Source organism: Oxyura jamaicensis, chromosome Z (assembly GCF_011077185.1).
Source record: "Oxyura jamaicensis isolate SHBP4307 breed ruddy duck chromosome Z, BPBGC_Ojam_1.0, whole genome shotgun sequence".
Lineage (NCBI taxonomy): Eukaryota > Metazoa > Chordata > Aves > Anseriformes > Anatidae > Oxyura > Oxyura jamaicensis.
Window position 1 is genome coordinate 10,759,040 of NC_048926.1, and position 20,390 is coordinate 10,779,429.

General features: G+C 42.7%; 1 protein-coding gene across 2 annotated transcripts in view; it reads right to left on the reverse strand.

The window, feature by feature from the left end:
- Positions 1-1,305: 1,305 nt before the first annotated feature.
- Positions 1,306-20,390, reverse strand: part of CCBE1 (collagen and calcium binding EGF domains 1) — a 94,939-nt gene continuing 75,854 nt past the window's right edge. Inside the window, exons 4-11 of one of the 2 annotated variants that reach the window (XM_035310033.1) lie at positions 18,327-18,461; positions 17,451-17,588; positions 12,362-12,468; positions 7,377-7,497; positions 5,266-5,405; positions 5,138-5,173; positions 4,591-4,626; positions 1,306-3,521 (exon numbers count right to left, since the gene is read on the reverse strand). In XM_035310033.1, coding sequence (XP_035165924.1) covers positions 3,288-3,521; positions 4,591-4,626; positions 5,138-5,173; positions 5,266-5,405; positions 7,377-7,497; positions 12,362-12,468; positions 17,451-17,588; positions 18,327-18,461 — 947 coding nt within the window. In that variant the 3' untranslated portion in view covers positions 1,306-3,287. Of the gene's footprint in view, positions 3,522-4,590; positions 4,627-5,127; positions 5,174-5,265; positions 5,406-7,376; positions 7,498-12,361; positions 12,469-17,450; positions 17,589-18,326; positions 18,462-20,390 lie in introns of both variants that reach the window. The other variant, XM_035310034.1, reaches the window with a different exon arrangement.

Consider the following 20,390-nt stretch of genomic DNA (forward strand, 5'->3'; position numbering starts at 1 on the left):
CTCATCTCTCGTTGCTTCTCTGGGGCTTAACATATTAACTGGGAAATACTTCTCGGAAGAACGCTACTCAAGCTGTGATGCCAGCGATAACTCCAGGGATCACTGTAATTCCATGTACAACCTCTTTTCCTACCCTTTTCCTGGTTTACCCTGACCATACAGCAATTTCTGTGTGTCAGTATTTCAGCTTTGCAAGAAAGACTAATCCTGTATGTACCTGGCACAGTGTTGAAAAAAACATTTTCCAAGCTTTATGATTTTGTTTAACCTTTTAACAACCAGTATTTTCCCATCACTACACACTCTTGCAAATGTTTCCATTAAATATATTTCCAATATTAATAAAATAACAAACTCTTTATTATCCTTCTGCTTATAACTTGATGTCTTAACATCAAAATAATATTTCTTTCTAATAAAATTATACATAGTATTTATATGAAACAAAGTTGTCATGTGCATGAGCCTAGTAATGACTAGACGTGTAGATGTTTCTACATTCTTATTTTGGATTCTTGGGTAGTTATTTTTGGAGCTACAGAGTAATAAATAATTTACAAGGTAATGACTTCCCTCTCTCTGGTAACCAGGCTTAAAATTGGAAACGACTCCTCTGGTCTGGCTTTATAAAACTTTGGGTATGCTGAAGAAAACATCATTTTTTTCTATCTGAATGCCTGTATGTATTTCTCTAGAAATTGTAGTGAAATGTTTCTGATACAGTATGTTATGAAAGCTATCATACAATTAATGAGAAATAAAATTATAAAAGTCTACACAAAGATCTTAGCTGGATGCAGACAGAAGGCTGAACATTCCCAGATAGCTGTGCTCAGAGGGGCTCTCCCTGCTGGAGGAATTCCTGTGTCTTGTGGGGTGGATTTGGCCGTACCCATGGTGTCCTCTCACCGCTGCCGGGACTCAGCCAACAGCACTTTGGGTCAAAGAGTCTGTAGAAAGAGGAGCGTGAAGCACAAGGACAAATTCAAGGAATGCTTTCCTTCACCTTTTTATGGAGGAAAACAGCTCTGGGCTGTGAAAAAACTAGCAGACTCCAGAAAGGGAAGTTATTGAGCTCATTAATTCAAAAAGGCATGTAAAAATGCACCCTATTTTATGTTCACAAGTCTGTAGGACAGCTTCCTGCACTCAGAGTGAGGCATGTATCTTATCTACTTTTCTGATCCACTCTCAGAAGTTCCCTAAATACTTATGCAAAGCAGGATATTGTTGCCTTCCCCTGAATTCAATGGTCAAGCTTTCTATGTAGAAACTTCTCATTTGGTACTTGTGGAAAAGCAGAGCTTAGAACTCAAGTGCCTTTTCCTTGTGGGCAGGGGGCAATGAAATGCAGTCCGTATGTAGGAAGCGAGTCGTTTAACTCATTATTTAGTGTCTGATGGTCCAAATAACTCCAGCTGCTAGTTCTGTTCTGGAAATCAACCTGATCCAGCAGGTCATGGGTGGTGGTGGTACACGTAGCCAAGAGTTACATAATTTGAAAGGATTACAAATACCTGATTTGACAAATGTACTTGTTGCATATTCATGAACTATATCATTTATACATAGTTGCAGGTTTAAAATTAAGAAAATAACACATACATGCCTCAGATTGCTGCCTTAGTTTTTTTTGTTTGTTTGTTTGTTTTTTTTTTTTGTTTGTTTGTTTTTTAGTTTGCTCTGTATAAAACCTTCCTTCCTTAGGCCACAAGAGTTCCTTCCCCAGGTCTCACTGATTTCCCCTTTACTTCATTCACAAGATTACTTGGATCTGTAGCTGCTGGGTGAGCTCCTTCCAGAGGAGAAGCCCAAAGATCACAGGGTGAGAGCACTATCATTTTTTCTAAGCTTTACCAGTGGCTTAGTCATTGCTTTGTAAATACTGATGTATGTGTAACGTGAAGAGGAATAAAGAACATTAGTGTTCTTAAAGCTAATGCCCTTGCTTGTGGCACACTGATAGTGAAGAGTTGGAAAACAATTACAAGAATTAACATATCCCCTTAAGATAATATACAAAAGATATGAAAGGTCTAGACAGCCAGCTGTTTATACAACATGACCTATTCTGGTGGGGTAGGGATTACACCAACTATCTTTGGGCCCAGAGAATATGGAAGGGGATCCAAACCCTTCCATATTATCTGAAAAGGGCCTGCTTATATTTTTACTAGTATTTATTCTACTAGAACATGCAAGCCATGGAAAACATGGCAAAATAAGATTTTCTTTGCATTTGTAACATAGATAGGACCCAGTACTAAACATATGGTAGAAACAGCAGCTACACAGATTAAACACTGCAGTTTTGTGCTTAATATTCCCCTTTATCTTCTAAGCATGGCAATGTCCTCAGCAGCCGTGGAAATCCAAGAAAAAAAAAAAAAAAAAAGTTAACATACATCATTCATGAGGTATGGTCTAACTTTGTGCATCCAATTTTCCAGTGTAAAAAAAGGGTACTCCCTTTTATCCCTCTTCAGAAATACAGGATCCCATGTGCAGTACCTCACCTTAGCTATGCTCGTACCACTTGAAATGCTCTGTCATGTGCACTCCTGCACCTACCACTCCTCATATACCCAGCCAAATACACTGTAACTCCTACGTTCCAGTTCTGTGAATGCCTTTTAGAAGGTCACTAGATCCCCTCAAATCATTTCTAGATCAACAAGTAGTATCTTTATATCATTGCTTCATCATTTTTTTTGGCTTTTTTTGTGCCAAAGTGGGGCATAACAGGAGGAGACAATTCACATGAAGTTGACCTCTGCTGTAAAACAGAGATCCACTTTTCACACTTTCCTAAACCCAGGGACACTAGCTGGAGACTTGAGTTCAGTGGTATAATTCATTTACATGTATAAAGTAACCGTGGACCCAGGTTTCCATTTCTGATGTCTTTCAGGGGTGATGTTCAGCTACTCCCCTACCCCTGCAAAATCTAGGTACTGGGTCATTTGGACACAGAACCAAAGGTAGGCAGATGAGATGCTGTGGTCTGCCCGATTAACTAGTGTGTGCCTTAATCCTGCTAGCCCAATACACTAAGAAGGTTTTCCTGATAGTCTAGATACAATGCACAGTGCAGGCTTGACAGTATGGAATTACTGCAAGGAGGCCACCATGAACTGGGAAAGTTACAGTACAGGCAGCATGGTTGGGGAAAAGCAAAGAGAAAACTGAAAAATAATATATATATATATGTATATATATATATTACAATGTCAGTGCATTTTTATAGTGAAGAACTCTAAAGGGGGACTATTTGTCAGTTGGCATAGCTAAGGATGGGCTGCCTTCTGTATCCTGGAGTCTCTGGGTGATGTCCGCGGTTTGTAGTCTTCTCCGGATCCAAAATCCACTGTGTCATGATAGTTTGTAAATTCCTGAGGTAATGGAAACTCCTCTGTTGATGAATGAGTCCTGTGTCCGAACACTCTCTCTTGCAGCTCGGCGATGTCATTCCTGATGTCTGCCATCATCAGCAGTAAGAAGTCAAATGAACCTGGTGGGCCCTGCAGCCACAAGGCATGGTCATTAATCATATTCCACTTTACTCTTACAAACAGGTCAATATAATTGCCCTTTCAGGGGTAATTCAGTAAAATACTGCTTCATAACTACTGCCAGAATTAAAGGCCTCTTTTCGAATCAACCTGATCAGGAAGCACTTTTCAAAAGGCAAATGTTTTTGCAGACAGAGCCCATATTTACTAGGTTCTCAGCTCTTTGTTATTTAAGAATTCCTTTGGTGTATCTGCCTCCTAGGAGCATCTCAAAACCTCAAGGGGAACAGAGGAGAGAAATCTTGATTCCATGTGTTCCTTCATATTAAAATAACAGAAATTACAATCTTAAAATAACCAATTAAGTGATAATTATTAATATTTATTACAATTACCTGGAGAATGCTGATGTTTGGAAGTTAATCTTCAATACATTAACCCCACTGCAGTCCATCACTGACTACATTTATTGGTAATTACAATGTAGAGAATATCCCCCATTTTAATTTAATTTCAGAAAATTTTAATTTCTTTTTAGCTGTTGTCACACAATAAAGTATAGTATTTAATACTGGGAATACGAATGTATGAGAATTCTCTCAACAATGAGAAAAGACCATGAGAAACAAGATTTTAATCAATTTCGCCTAAAAGCAGACTGTAAATACTCATCTTTCTCTTGGTGATTTGCTCAAAGTCACAGACAGAGAAGAGAGGCAGGATTTTAAAAGGTTTGAGAGATCAAACTCCCATTAGGAGTGATGTCTGAACCTCACTAACTAGCACTCGGCGTGGGTTCTCATGCTTCTGCCTCCTGAGCGTGTGCCACCACTGCCACAGGGTGGACGGGCACTTACTGCCTTCCGTGTAGCATCCAGCAAGGGAGGAGTTGTGTAGGAAAGAAGCTTGGATGAAAAAGGGTTATTTATTTATTTCCAATAACCTTTTCTGGGCATGTAAACTGTCATTCACTGTGATTTTGACAAAGGAAAGTTTTTTTTTGCTTATTTTCTTTGGCTGGCCTGCCAGTAGCCAACATCACCTTGCTGTGGAATTGCTTGCCGAGAGCAATACTTACAGGTATCCCCTTTGGTCCTGGTGCACCTCGCTCCCCCTGTAATCAATACCACCTCAGTTAGTTTGCTGTGACTAAAGGAAACCAAAATAGCAGTTTACCTTTGCAGACTCACTGGCTACAGATCTAGAATCATCAGCGTTTGCTATCTTTCCTTGCTCAGAAAAAGAAAAGAAAATGAAGTGGGAACAAATTTATCAGGAAGAACACGGGAAATTGCCACTGGCTCTAGTGGGGGCTGAGTCTGGTGCTTCTGATATTCCTCCTAGACAGTAACAAACAGACCAGTTAACAGGAGAAATTCACAAAAGAGCAGTCTAATGAAATGGGCTAACGCATCAAAGAAAGCCACTTGAGAGCCTGGCAGGGCTGTTATTTGCAAGACTTAAGGAATAGGAAGCACAAAATTGGGGAAGAAAGGCAAGAGGTGATAGGACAATGGGGCATTTTCAGTATAGCAAAGGAAATGTGGAGGGAAAAGGATGTGACTGCAAGTGCATAGACTAGACGTGCCTGTGCCCGCCTTGTGGAAAACAGTACCTCTCCTCACCTTGCTGCCATCTCTCCCTGGTGCTCCTGGTGGGCCCTGCAACAGAAAAGGAAGTGTTCACAGGGACGTGACAGGTTGTGGAGCTGAGGCCAACCATGCGGTGCATGACAGGAGGTGAGAATACTGACCACGGGGCCCCGTCTGCCCTGCTTAATATGGGATATGTCTGGAGATGGGCCCATGGGTCCCATTGATCCGCGGGGGCCTGGCTGTCCAGGAGGTCCAGGTGACCCAGGAACTCCTTGACTCCCTTTTGGTCCTGGAGCCCCTGCAATCGACAGCAAACGTTACCTGCCAGGGAAAGCCTTCAGCACACTTCATCAGTGCGAGCAGGGGGGACTGACTATTTTTTGAACCACCCCATGGGCTTGTTGCCTTAACACACCCCAATACACAAATCCACAGCAACAAAAGCAACACAGCAGCCATTTGAGACATTACTCCTTGTCACAGTGGGTACAAGCCATCTTCACAAAACAATTAAACATTGTGTGTTCAAAGAAACCAAGATCTCCACTGCCAAGCAGTTAGGGACACAGACCAGGGGTGAAAAGAAAAGCAGAAAAGTCTCATTTTCACACAAAGAAAAAAAGGGAGAAAGAACAAATCACATCTGAGAAACATCTCATAAAAAGAAAGCCTCAGAAAACTCATGGAAATGTTGGGTCAAAGCCCACTACATGACTGGCACAGAAGCAAACCCTTTTCAGCAGTGGTTTGCATCTCTCTGTTTCCCAGGACAGCAGCCAACGTATTAGGGCAAAAAAGGCTCTGTTCTTGCATTTCACTTTATACCCTTTTCAGCTTCTGCTGGTTCAGCAGAGAATGTTAGTTTTTATGAGGCACCAAAATGGAGGTTGATGTCAAGAGAAACACTAAGAAAAGCAAAACACAAAGTAAGGCACCTGGAACTGAATTTACACAAAGTAAAAATCATTAAAGTGTCACTGGCTGAAGTTCTCTGTAATTAGAGGGGGGAGCGCTTTTCTTCATAATGAAGGCACGTGAAAGAGACGGGAAATGAAAGGCTGAGGGCAAAAACGGTTCAGCAGGACAGAATATTTACAGCTAGGGTATTCATAAGGAGATAAATTATCAAGTTCAGTGATGAACCTCTCAGAGTCCTCCTGAAGATCCAGCCGTCCTATTGCTAACGGCGGGGCAGGGGAAGAGGTCAGCGCGGATGGTTTTCAAGCAGAACAGAGAATTCTACAGTACCTTGGACAGCTCAGTCATGGGGAAACCAGATGGAAGAAATGCAGAGTCAGGCCTACATTAGAGAGATTGCAAGACGGCACAATGTACATTTCAGAGTCTGACGCAGAATCTCTAACCACATTGTCCTTGCACTTATGTTATACTGAAGACTGAAGATACTCGTCCTCCAAAAAAATGAGATAAAGACTCAAAAAACAAAGCAAGACTGCAAAATTGGGGATAAACGGAGGGCAGTTCAGTAGGTAGTAAATCAAACCTAGTATGAAATATCAGCTAGTCCTCAGTAAGAGTATTCTAGAAACTCAGAACAACAGTAAAATTCCTTGCATTTATCACTAACCCCAAATCAGATCTGCATTCAACAGATTTAGCAAAACTTTTGCTATCATTGGCTGCAGGTTGCAGGATGTCTGGCTTAAGCAAGAGCTTTAGGAGCTCTCTGCTTTTCTCATTGTTTCGGTCTATACCTTAACAAAGTGCAGGAGGTGTGAGTGGAGTTTTACTTTTCTTTTCAGATTCCTTTGAATCTAGAACACAACATAAAACCAAGAAATGAATCCTTGCAGAACAAGACAAGGATAAAAAAAAAACAGTTGGCACAAACCTCCACAAACTGAAAGCACATTTTCTGCTCTACTAATGCCAGTGAGCTAAAGGAATAGGTATTTCTGAAATGAAATGGAGAGTGTTTAAGACACAGCTAAGAAATGGGAAATGACATCTGAAGCAGGTGAGATATCCCTGGGAGAGGGAGAACTTTAACACGCACAGGACAAACACAGCTTGCACGCCAAGAAACACACTGAGACTAAGGAACACAATGGAGTGATGTTAGACAGTTCGCAGAGGCTGACTGAATAATGACTGCAGATTTTTTTCTTTTTCAATTTATTGCAAATGCAAATATAATCATAGCAATCAAAATATGTAGCACGTAATCCTATCATACTGAAAGACTCAGGCTTATTATTTTTACTCATGGCACTATTTCACACTGACATCCCTCTGGTCTGTATCTTACCTGGAGGACCCTGTTGGCCAGGCTGGCCTGGGGGGCCAGGGATATAAGCGTTAGATGCAAGCACTTTTTCACCAGTGATGTGTTTGCTAAGGTCAGCAGCATTATTTGGTAGCAAAGCAACCTGCCAAAAACAAAAATCACAGTAAGGCCTCCATCATACATCTGGATAAATTGCATTCTTGATTAAACTTTAATGTGGACAAATAGCACATTTAAGTGCTTCAGGACAAGTTAAAGTCTTGGATCTTCTCAGAAAACCTATTTATTATGTGAATTTTCCTCTATTCATTTACTATTCTTCCTCAGGCCAACATTTGCTCAGATATTAAGTTCCCAATTGCTTGCACAAGTCCCAAACTTTTCATAGGTTTCAATAAGAGACCAAAATGCTTTGTGGAGCTGGCCCTGTAATCATACCATTTAACCCAATGGATGTCTGCATCTACTCTGCATAAAGACACATGGCACAAGCAAGTGAGAATGCAAGGAAAATTGCATACTGTGGTTTAAAATGTCATTGTCCATTAAATATCAGATCCTGCTTGCCCAGATTGAATGTATTTAATAATTAAACACATTTTAAAATATTCTGCAAATACTTAGTCTCTGCAGAGACAGCTGAAGGGAGACAACAAGCCAGAAGACCAGTTTACAGAGAGGAAAGAAGTTTATTAATAGTGAATGGCTGCATGTACAGTTGGGAATTTTGCTCTGCCAAACAGAACTGAAAGGATATTTCAGCAATACCAGGACAGATCTGGGTCAGCTTTGTTGCTGCCCTGAATAAACTTGGCTCAGTGGATTCTGCAACATTTGTGTGGAAGAGCTGCATTAACTAAAATACATGATGGCTCCCACTGTCTGGTAGTGCTTTTAATTAGCTATTTGGAATTCCCTTCATTGGACTGTTCTCAAGGCTCCTACTTGCTTCTGTAATTATTTGATATATCTCCTCCTGCCCTTATTGCAAGCCTAACATTTGTAAAGCACTGAAAAGATAACAAAGCCATGCACTTGCAATACATAGTGTAAGTGGGCAAATTTCTTCTGGGAGAGAAGTTATTAGTGAAGAAATGCACTTTAAAGAGCAGCCAGTGTTGGTTGCAGCTCTGGTTTGGATGCACCAGCACAGTTCTGAAGGAAGGGAAAGTGAGGAAAGAACACTGGAAACACTAAGTTCCCAGTGGCACTTCTGAAACACTGCCTTGAGGTTTCAGACTGGGATACAAAATGTGATGTCGGGAACTGAAGGATTTATCATCCATTTGTGACCTGGGCTTTGGAGAGCATTGCAGTTCCAAGGGCAAGATGATTGCACTATATAGAAATTAGGCAATGTGATGCAAGTCTCACAGGAATTTGGTAGATTCACTCTACCTCCCCTGAAATCTGTGGTTGGATGAGTTCAGCACTTCAGAGAAGCCCCACTGGGTCTGCTTTATGTGCTTGCTCACAGGAGTGGAACTCCTTACTTTCTGCTCACACAGAAAATTGGGCCCCAGCATACCTACTGCTTTGGGGTGGGCTCTGTGTGCTGTCATCTTGGGTTTTCCAAGGAAAAACTCCACTTATCAATGACCCCTCAGCCTGAAGCGTGGGACTGCTGCAGCTAAAGGGCTGCTGCATGGGTCACAGCACCTTGCGCAGAATTCAGCAGCTGGGGGCTATCACAGCTGCGTTGGCCAGGGACCAGCATGAGGAGGTCCCATGGCCAGCTTTGGTCAGCACACTACAAATGTGAGATCCTGAGAACATTATATTTTGGGGGGAAATTTTTGTGAGAATATATTTGGTGTCATCAGTGAGACTCAAGCAGGCAAGGATCACTTCCAGTTTTCCCCAGCAGGAACACTTACTTATTCATGCTGAAGAACAAGTAAGTGTTTCTCCTTGGGGGTGGCAGATTAATTGCTTTCCTCTCCAGAGCTTGTACGTAAATTTTGGACCAGATCCTAGTTGGGGCATCTTTTTCTTACTGTATAGCCCCTGCTCTGAACAACTGCTCAGATTATATTGCAGATGGCCAGTCTGGATTAAAAAGATACATTTAGTATCAAGGATTCATTGTGAAAATGATTTTGTAGTGTATTCTTTTCTGTTTGTAGTGTATTCTTTTCTGTTGCGTAAATAAGGTACTGACTTGTTCCGGCCAGCAAGACTGTTTCAACAAGTAACTTAGTAAGTTAAAAAAAAAAAGAAAAAAGAAAGAAAGAAATCACATAGCTGCTGTGAAAGCATCTACACATGCTTCCCCACTGAGTCAGCTGGACTTAAGGCATATACTACGAGTGCCAAAATACCCAGGCTCTGGTCTAGCTCACTGCTCTTTGATATTTTCTGGCCAGAAAATGGCTGTTACGTACACTGGGGCCAAACCATGTGTTTCTGATGTTGACTCACATCCTCTCAGGGATTGGCTATAACTCACTAGCCTAATTTCTGTTTCACCTTTTAACTGAACCAGGATCGTGATCCAGAGTGACCTTGGCTTTCTCCGTCCACAGCTCCAAATCTTAATGGTCCTTGAAAAATAATGTTTTTCCATGTGCGTGCAAATATTAGTAAGAGTAAATTATAAAGAAAGATAGCGCTAGAAACAAGATTCCCATAAGTTTGCTGTTGGATGTTGTGTCTGGTATTTTGGGTGGTTTCTAGGAGATCTGTGGTTTAGATGGCTTTGACAGAGCTCGATAGGAGAGTTGTGGAATTTTACCACAGATTTCTAATTAGGATGCTTAAACACATCTGTGCAATAGGATCTAGCAATGCTCCAATTCCAAGAGCTGAACTGCTTACTTGACTTTTTAAAAGATCATTGGCTGCGTGTCAAGGTGCCAGATATCTTTCCCCTACCTTTCCAGCTTCTGCTTTTCCTCCTTCCTGCAAGGTCTGAGGTCAGCCTAGGGCTGCCCCCAGCCCCCACTAAATCAAGGGGAGAGTGCGTCCCATGGATAACCTAGAGAGCTGACTTTCTGTTATTGATCCTTGAAATACCGTACGCTGGATTTGGAACTGATGGTGCAATCCACTCCCCGCGGCGCCCGGGGGCCCCCCCCCACCCCCCCTGATGGTGTTGCTGCCATCACCTCCTTTCTTTAATATGATAGCTAGTCTGCTCTCCAGAGGGGGCAGGGACTTGAGTTCAACCCCCTCCTTTCCTAAGGAAACCCAAAACTACACCTCCCACCTCCAGAAGCACACCCTGCTTTCCAGTTGTAGGGTTTGCTGGATTGGATCCTTCTCAGGCTCTTCTGCTAAACATAATTTCACATAAAGTTCATAGAATCCCAAAGCCTTAACCACAAGACTGAAGACTTGTTCCCATGAAGTGTCTCTCTGGCAGACAGTAATGAATTTTTCTGTACAAAACAGAAAAGCTTCAACCACAGATACTGAGAGGCATCCTCCACAGAAGAACTTGGCCACAGGGAGTGGCTGGTGAAACACAAGGGTTTGTATCTCCCTAGGCTGAGGAGCAGTGTGAGCTCAGATCTCTTCTCTGCATGGGCAAAAGCTCTCCCTGCTGTGGGGTAAAAGATGCTGAATGCATCTGGGGATTCATCTCTTCCCGTTCTGTCTGCATGAGGCCCAACCCACTGGGCTTCCTCTGAGGATGCCAAATTGATCAAATCCCACTAAGAAAATACCAGAAGAAAATTTAGGCTATGGACCATGACGAGAATTAGCTAAGAGGCAAGAGCAAAGTGCTTGGCATGGCCACAGATGCCGTGCAACAAGTGCACACAGCCACAGGTACCGACAGCGTTAGGCTCCCAGGACTGCATTTTGGATAACAGGCACCTAACGGTGGAAGTCAGACACATAAAACTTTCCATTAATCTGGGCCATTAGTCTCTACAGCTTCTTGCAGCAAACTAGTTGGCCAACAGCGTGGTCCCAGATCCCAGAGCGGTGCGAGCCTGCTCAGCCTCACCGCCTGCGGCTGGACAAGCAGCCGCTCAGCAGCACTGCTCCGCTTTAACCCGTCTGATGTTCGCTAGCAGGGGCTGTTTGAAAAACAGAATTTCTGTCACACGTGGATTTCCGTCCACATTTGTCTCTGTACTGATACAGAAGGAAAACACAAAGCAGATTCCTTTCTCCTGGTTATAAATTACGTTAATGAACAATATTAAATGCAACAAGTGAGTACGCCAAAATGTGTTTTTATACAATTAAATTAAATGAGCAGCCCAGGGGAAATGATTACAGCCTGTCAACATGAATTGCTTAGACTATCCCTGCAGCGCATTTCCATTTCAAATAACCTGCATGTTCAGAGGAGGTGTCACCAGAAAGGGCATGACACCTGCACCTCTGCACTTGGCTCTCCAAACCCTGGGCTGGGTCTCTGGGTTATTTCAATCTTACCAAAGTGCAAAAGGAGGACACATACAGGAGCAAATGAAGTTAAAGGTCAGGGGAAGTTTTAAAGTGCATTATACTCTTGTACAGACGCAGATGAAAACAAATGAAAAAAAAAAGTCTTGTGGCTGAGGGATTTTTCTTTTCTAAAAAAACAAAGCTAATGTGTCTGCTAGTGATGTTTCTGTCTAGCCACACACCTCCTATTTGGCACACATCCCGTATCAACACCCTGGTAGTGCAAAATCATGTTCTCCCACGTTCCCTCATCAGCAGAACATCTTGCACTTACATATACTAAAGGTGGACCGAGTCCAAAATCCTCTGCATTCAGAATGAATGAAAAGCCGAGGACAACACAGCTTGCCAAAAAACCTGGGCTCAGGCTGCGGTGGGTGTTTGCCAGACCCTGTTACCGTGAGCTTGGTTAGCAATCTGCTTACCAGCAATGCAGAAGCAAAAGGAAGAGATGCCATTCCTACACAATTTTAAATCACGCTGCCATCATCTTTATGGGCAGAAGAGCCACATGGCAGTGACAGCTCCGAACACTTAAATTTAAGCTCAGTTGTCATAAAACATGCAGGTCTCATAACGACACAACTGATCAATGTTCATACCTTTTGCTTCAGCTGTAAAACTGTCTGCTTTATTTGATGGAACTCCTTGCAAGAGGCACAGCATGTCCCTGGTTTTGCCACGCTTTCAGATTTCTCAGGAAGCCCAGCTGAAAGAAAGCAGTTTCCAATACAAATATAAAGATCCAAGGGAAAGAAAGTTCATAATGTAATTGCAAAAGCAACTGGAGTCTTGAAGGTTGTTGCATTTCCCCAGACTGTGAAAAGAAGAGGCAGTCTTGCCATTATTAATGCTCTGACTCTGAGTTGCTGTGTAAGGCTGAGCAATTTTGCAGGGACAGATCTGAGCTCATTTTTAAAGCAGCTGTTTCCAGTTAATAGTCCCTAAAGATTTTTTTTTTTTTTTTAATACCTGAAAAAGTTAACACCCTTTCTTTTATCTTTGCGTTTAGGGTAGGCTATTCCTACAGGTCTGAACTGATTTACAGTGCCATGAAGGGCAAATTTTCATACCCTATAAATTACAGTAAACCCCCTCACAACATGGTCATTTCACTTCACTTTGCACAAACTGTTCTTTATCATCACTGGTTATTCCTCCACGTGATGTAAGCAGCCTGACCAGAGATGGGGATTGAGATTAATGATGAGGATTTAAATCCACACGAGAGAACAGGTCACACCAGTTGTTACTACACAAGAATGGGATCTTTTCAAGAATCCTTGAAATGATTCAAATTGTAAGAGCTCTTGCAAATGGTATTTTTTGCCCTTATTTCCAGTCCCATACACAGGGAATCATGTCTGCATCATAAACAAACAAGCACTGTTTTAACAGATATCAGCTTAAAGAGAAATGTGGTTTCCAAAACACAGGGTGGCAAAGCTAGATAAGCTTTTTACATTTTTTTTTTTCTTTCACATATAGTTGTTGAAAAGCATAAAGCATACCAAGGCTGTGCATGTGATGCCTGGCCTTGTATGATGTTACCTGTAAGGGTTATTGGATGTGTTTGAACCCTGACCCTTCAGAGTGTGTCCTGTAATGGAAGAACTCTGCAGGTGCTCCTGGTTAAAGCCAATAAGTCTTCAAAGTCTTCAAAAAGTATTGACTACAATGTACTTAGATATTACACTGTATTTTTTTCTTGGATCTACACTTCATCTTTTCATGAATGTGTATTGATTTTGATCTGCATAATTTTAATACACACAGAGTTTTCTAATACTAAAGATGTGGTACTTGACTGTAAATGTTTACAGGGCCCAGTACGGAACACTGCAGCCATCAGATGGTCACCTATGGACCATCAATGCACAAATTTATGAAAAAATACATCAACTACCTGCTGCTAAAACTGCAGCCCAATGGCATTACAATAATCCACAAGAGTCCTCCATATTTTATTTATCATTTTTCTGACAGTAAGTTTGCTGCTTTTTGATCTGCCTAGCCCTTTAGAGTTTATAGCTGGGTAAAAACCTGAACAGCTTTCTGTACCAAGTTTGGATGGCTCAATGTTTATTGTTAAAAGGTACTTCAGGGGCTTTTCCAATGACCACTACATAAAATGTAGTAGAGTTACACTGAATTGCAGCTATGCTGGCTCCAAGACCATTTGTTTGGCTACAGCATCTCCCAGAGGGACTCCAAACTTCATATGATGATATTTGAACACATGGCATCTGCTAGTTTTCTTGCTGATGTATTTCTAATGTTAATCATTTTGACTTTTACTTCCTCCAAAGCCTTTTTGCCCATCTCTGATAGAACAGAGTCCACAACATTTAGCTTTTTTTTTTTCTTTCTTTCTTTTTCCCTTAATAAAGAGCTGTTATGATGCCGTAATTAAGCCACCTCTTGATATTTCTACAAGGTAAATCTTCTCTTGACCACAAATCAGTACTATGGCTCTCTCATGGAGTTCTTCACCCCTCCACAACTTTTCAGCTTTCTTTTATAAAACTGGAGTGTTTTGACATGTTCATTTTTGGACTTGTGTAGGATTTACAGTGACACATAGAGAGAGATATTTAAAAAATGTCCTTTTTTAAAAAATTCCCCTCCAGACTGTTTTTGGTACTAGTTTGAACCAAAACAAGGTCCCTCATAAAACACACACTTCGTGTTAAGAAACGTTGCTGACAGCAACATACAGTCATAGGGAGAAACTGCCAGAGCCTCAGTGCTTGAAACGTTAGGAAATCCTGCTAGAATCAGTAGAATTACGTGCAGATTAAGGAGCGGTGAATTTGGCATCTTGTTTCATTACAAAATCCAGTTTACCTTCCAGAAGGATGTGATACACGGGTCTGTTGATAAAACAGGGCTGTAACAACCCATGGAGGTGACCATGTGTGTGTGGGGCTCAGCTAGTGTTTGGAAAACACAATTCCAGTGAGATTTCTGCAACCCCAGTTGGACTGATTTATCTGGGGAAGAAGTCCAACAGCGTCACATAAGCAAGTGTGAGCTGCATCCCAGGGGAGAGGTGGAATCCCCCTAACTCATACCAGACAGAAGTGTTGATTTGCCTAGGGAAGGAGTCATCCATCAAACACTCGCTCTGTCCCCATCCGATCCTGTAGCAGGACCAAAATCCGAATGAAGCCAGGATAAGGCATGGATAAAGCCAGAAGCCACCTAGGACAGGCCAGAGGGGGCAGGAAGCAATTAGACGAGAGCCTCCCACGCGCGGCGCAGATACCGAGGTCACCTACCAGGCCAGCATTGAGCAAGACACTTACATAACCTGTTTTAATTGCCCTAAACTAAAATTATTTCTGAGAACACTGAAACCATTGTAGGAAGGGTTTCTGAAGCATCACAGGTGACGCTCCTGCCCTGATATGAAGCCCCGTGGTGCCTATTGATAAGAGAAGCTCAGGGCAGCGGTGTGCTTTCTTTGCCTCTGCTCGATGGCTCTGGCTTGCTGATGCTGGAGGAGAAGGAGATGCTGGCGGGGGAGAGCTCTGCGGGGAGCTGTGCCGCGGGCAGTCTTCGCATGGAGGCTGTTTAGTGGATCATCTGTGTTGTATTATCTGTGCTCAGCCTGCTGAGATGGTTTAATTTGCCTACTTCTGAGCGGGTAGCTGTATTGTCTCTGTCAAATGCAACATGACTGCGGATACGGGAAGAATGCTCCCTATTCCAGTGCTCCACTAACAAATCCAAAGCACTCACTCGAGCCCACTTGTCGTAGCTCAGAGTCAAAAAAAGCCTGTACTGCAGCCTTCAGGCAGGACAAACACATGAGTAATAATTCCCCAAGAAACAAGCAGCACACGTAAACCTGGAGAGAGAGAGAGACCCTGCATGTCTCTCGCAGTAAATCACAAAACAAAATTTAATTGTCCCAGCTGCCACGAGAAGCAAATGATGTGTTGCTGCAGAAGCGGTCAGGCCAGCAGGCGGTGCCATGAAGCCAGCATCAAGCCCAGCGGAACGGCGATGGGCAGGATCCTCGTCCCTTGGCGCTCCTCGTCCCTTGGCGCTCCTCGTCCCTTCGTGCTCCTCGTCCCTTCGTGCTCCTCGTCCCTTCGTGCTCCTCGTCCCTTCCAGCTCTTTACCCTTTTGCACCAGCGTGCTGGCAGCCTTGGGAGCGTTAGTTTTGTAGCCCAGCAAGGTCACCGAGGGTGCCCATGTCTGCTCCACCCAGCCAATCTGGGAGATGGTTGCAGAGATGGAGGGCATTTTATTCCAGGTTACCTATTGGGATTGATGTTTTTATGGCCCGTGCAGTGTAAAATGACAGTTTTTCAAATATTAGAATGATATCCACATCCACGAATGTCCTGAATCGCTGGTTATCTGGAATGCTTTGGACATTACCCTGTCAGGAAATTTGAACTAGCAAGAGGAAAATTTAGCTAAAAAAACTATTTGCAAGAGGGTTATTTATGTTACGCCTATTTCCTTAATGACCCCCATATACTTAAAAGAGATTTAAAAATAAAAATAAAAAATGAAAACGACAAAAAACAACTAATGTTAATGGTGTGGCTCCAGATACACATTTTCAGAGGAAAATCAAAATTATAAATTGCTTTGGCCATCCAGTGGGATTTGGAGCACCCAGTAATATATGTGCTCAGGCAATAATAGATGAACCTATGGTAAGTTGCCATTCATCAAAAGTACATTTTTTTGTTTTGTTTTGTTTTTTTCCAGAGCACAAGTTGTTCTCTTCCTCCCTTCTTTTTAAATTACCCTATCAGTATTTAATCTGCAGGACTATAAATGCTGTAATTTTATAACTGGGACGAGGTCAACAACTTTAAAATCATTTACACACAGAATACATTTATACTCTGAAACCAAGTGAAAAGGGAGAACAAGCCCTTGCTCTCACCCCTTTTCCATTGCAAATTACTTTCAGCAGAAAAAAAATAAAGAAATCTGACCGCAATTATGAGAGGCACAAACTAATTGCAGGTCAGCAGAATTCAAACGTTACTCAACATAATTTAGCTGTTGGTTCAAATAATGCTAAAAAACACATGGAATTCCCAGGCACTCCTCTTATGAATGCCTGAATGCTCAGAGGCACCAACCACCCAACCCACAGCCATTTGCTGATCTCAGATGTGGGCATGCAAATACAAACTAAACTCACAAAAATCAATTTAGTTATCGGATGAAATTAATGAAGGGTCAGCACTAGGCAAATTTTCTTTTTGTGTCTCTGGACTATCTAGATCTGGCATAGTTCAAACTGATCTGGGAGTGAAATAAGGCTTGTAGCTGTTGTGTGATCCAGGATAAATGGTCTAACCAAAGCTGTAAAGGCAAGTTTTACTGTTTCACCACTCTGCCTGTTGAAGGCAAGATGCTTTCCACAACCTTCAGAGTACTTCCACTTTTTCCTTATAGATATGACCTTCCGCTTTACTTATTGCGTGTGTGCAAATCACAAAACAAGGAGGTTTCTCTGGTTCCCAGGTTTTTCCAGGTTTCCCTGGACCTCATCCAGGTGGCTTTTGAAGATCTCCAAGGAGGGAAACCCCACAGCCTCTCTGGACAACCTGTGATCCACCACCCACACAGTAAAGAAGTGTGTCCTGATGTTCAGATGGAAACCTGTGAAAAATGCCCTTTGGCCTGAGACCTTTGATCCCCATTGGCATATACCTTTATCTCCCTTGGTGCACGTCCTGCCATCCTCCCCACGGGTGTAGCCTTCGTGGCACTCGCACCTGTAGCTGCCCATGGTGTTGATGCAGATCTGAGAGCACAGCGTCCCATTGCTGGTGGCACACTCATCGATATCTGGAGAGGAGCAAGAGTTGAAAATGTCCTAAAGCTGGAGGTTTCAGACCTCAAGTACAATAAAAGACTTCCTTTAAAGCTATCGGGAGATTTGGGGTTTAAATAAATGAGTAATTGCAGCACTACTTCTGCTTCAGGCTGTAGCTCGGTGCAAACTACACAGTTATTAACCACCTGGGATTTTATCCGTGAGCACCATATGACAGTTTCTTTGCAAGAAATAGCTCACAAGCAAAGCTCGATCCTGCAGACCTTGGCTCTCTGACCCAGCAAACCGTGCAGGGCATGGCTACTGACTCAGGGGATACTAGACACATGAGCAAAACAAGTAAATGGACTGTCCTGATACTTGCCATCTGAATCAACCCCCAAGGATTTATTTTCCTAATTAGGTCTGGTTATAGTGTCTTGAGGGTTAAAATCATGTCCCTCTTCTCAGGCCAAAGCTCCAAACACTGCTCAAAACCCACAGGAGGAATTAATAAAGGGAAAATTACATCAGCATGATGCTTCAAAGTGTTTAGGTACATATGGCTTGTTTTAACTACTACCTGCCAATAATTTCAAGGGGATTTAGATATCTTAGTTCTGGGGACAAATCCTTAGCATAGTTAAAAATCACATTTAATCTGTAATAGTAAAGAAAAAGAGAAAGGTTTCAAATCTAAACTGGCTCCTAAGAGACCTGAAGAAGGAGGATAGATACATCGTTAACCAGAGACAAGCACTTCTACCCACCCAGGCAATATGGCTTCTCTCTGTTCCTGTGCCTCTCGCGGTCGTAGCGGTACCCAGGATAACAAGTGCATAAGACCCGTCCAAAATTATCTGTGCACTGCTGTTCACAAGGAGCTTCAGCACAGACATCGTAGTCTGGAGAGAGAAAGACATGGTTAGGAGAAACACCAGTGGCAGCAGCTGGGTGATAGTTTGACAGCAAATATTTCACCTCTGTCTTTGCTAATTAATACAATCATGCTACATTGTTTTTAAAGATTGAAGAAACCTAGAAATGAAACACTCACAAGACATAAACAGAGAATTACAGTAAAACTGTAATTGCTCATCACCACTTCATGGTAGCTGAACTATTTCTTAAAATCGGATTTGAAGCAAGGGGCACTTTCCCAGCTGGCAGAATTTAAGAGCTCTTCTCAGAAATATTGTTACCTAAAAAATCTTTGCTGTTTTCTTCACAAATTTTTAAGTGCTGATATCAACATTTCCTACATAAAAATACTGTAAAACACTGTGAGGCTAACTGCCAAATCCAGGCAGAAAGTATACCATGAGGAAAAGTTAATTAAAATCACCCAGTAATTGTCCAAACCTAGCTATAATCCTCCCAGCAAAGAACACTTTGTTACAAAACCATCATCACTCTTAATAGCAGCAACGTGAAGATATGGTAAGTTGCTGGGCAGGCTGCTCAGTGAATTCCCATAAGACTTTCTGAGGTCCCACTCTGAAAACCCACGGGGGGCTGTTTCTGTTTGTCTGTTTCTGATTTCACCATTATGCGGCAGCAGAGCTGAAGGCCAAGAAATGGACAATGGAGCAAAGCAGGGTCTGGCCCTTACCTTTGCCCTGCTAGGGGCAGGATCTGGCCCCTGGTGCCAGGCTGGCACAGCCCCCTGCCTGCTCGCAACCATGGGGAACATTTTCCAGGAGAAGAAAGGGGCTGAAGTAGCATCCAGCCTCCAAACCCGCACAGGAGAACCTGCTGGAGGTCAGTTTTTGTGTGAAATCCAGTGGAAGTTTATGTGACCATTTCAGAGGAACGTCATCCCACTCACAGTGACCCACCTTGTTTGCTGCTGAGCATCACCCTCCGGTGACGAGGCACCGAAGGGCCACACCAGAAGGATCCTGTCCTTGCTCCAGACCTAACACAAGCTTATGTGTTACGACTGAATTCCCAGAAATGCACTGTGTTTCCATACACATGATATAAAATAATTAAAGCCCAAACTCATTACTGACTCATGCTAATGACTAGCAGACTTCTCTGGATATGATGACTTTTTCCGAACAATTACAATGAACTAATAGATGGAAAAGCAAGTGAAACCACATTTGCTGTATGGAGGATCTAGAACTCATGTGGAGCACTGGGGGCAAAAGCGACAGTGTGTCAGGGCACAGAAATGTGCCAAACGGGGCTTAACAGGCTGCTCTGGTGCCAGGACCCCTGTGTCGCACCAGAGCCCCTTTGACCAAGAAATATTATTTTACAAGTGCCAGGCATTTCTCCCCTGGTGCTTGATACTTTCTGAGTAACAGGCATCCTTTCTTTCTGTTGTACTCCACAACGGCGCTGGCTTCAAGTCCTGCCACGTCTGTGGTGCTGTGGTGGGGATGGTAGTGGACCACAGTGCCAGCAGCCAAGGTGGAATAGTGCAGAGACTTGCCCAAGCTTGGAAGAAAAACATGGCCATTGCCTTCGAGTATGACCAACCTGGGGGGCTAGGGTTTTTTTTTTTTTTTTTTTTTTGGTGGTGGTGCTGGGGCTGCAAGCTCCTCTTAAGTTTGGCACTAGTAATTAGTCACAAACATAAAGGATTCATGGTGTGTTTTCACCTGTGAGTGGTTTCAATTTTAATTTTCCACTGACATAAAATAGGTTGATTTAAAAGAATGGCCCAGTGCAGCAGAATTTGCTCAGTGCCCTCACTGAGCTGAACACGCCTGCTTTGTAGCCAGTTGCCTACACAGATGCTGGATTTGGCCCATGCCAAAATTTGGCCTGTTCAGAGCGGAGGCAAAATTAACTTCATCCTTGCTGGGTTTCCATGAGTAGAT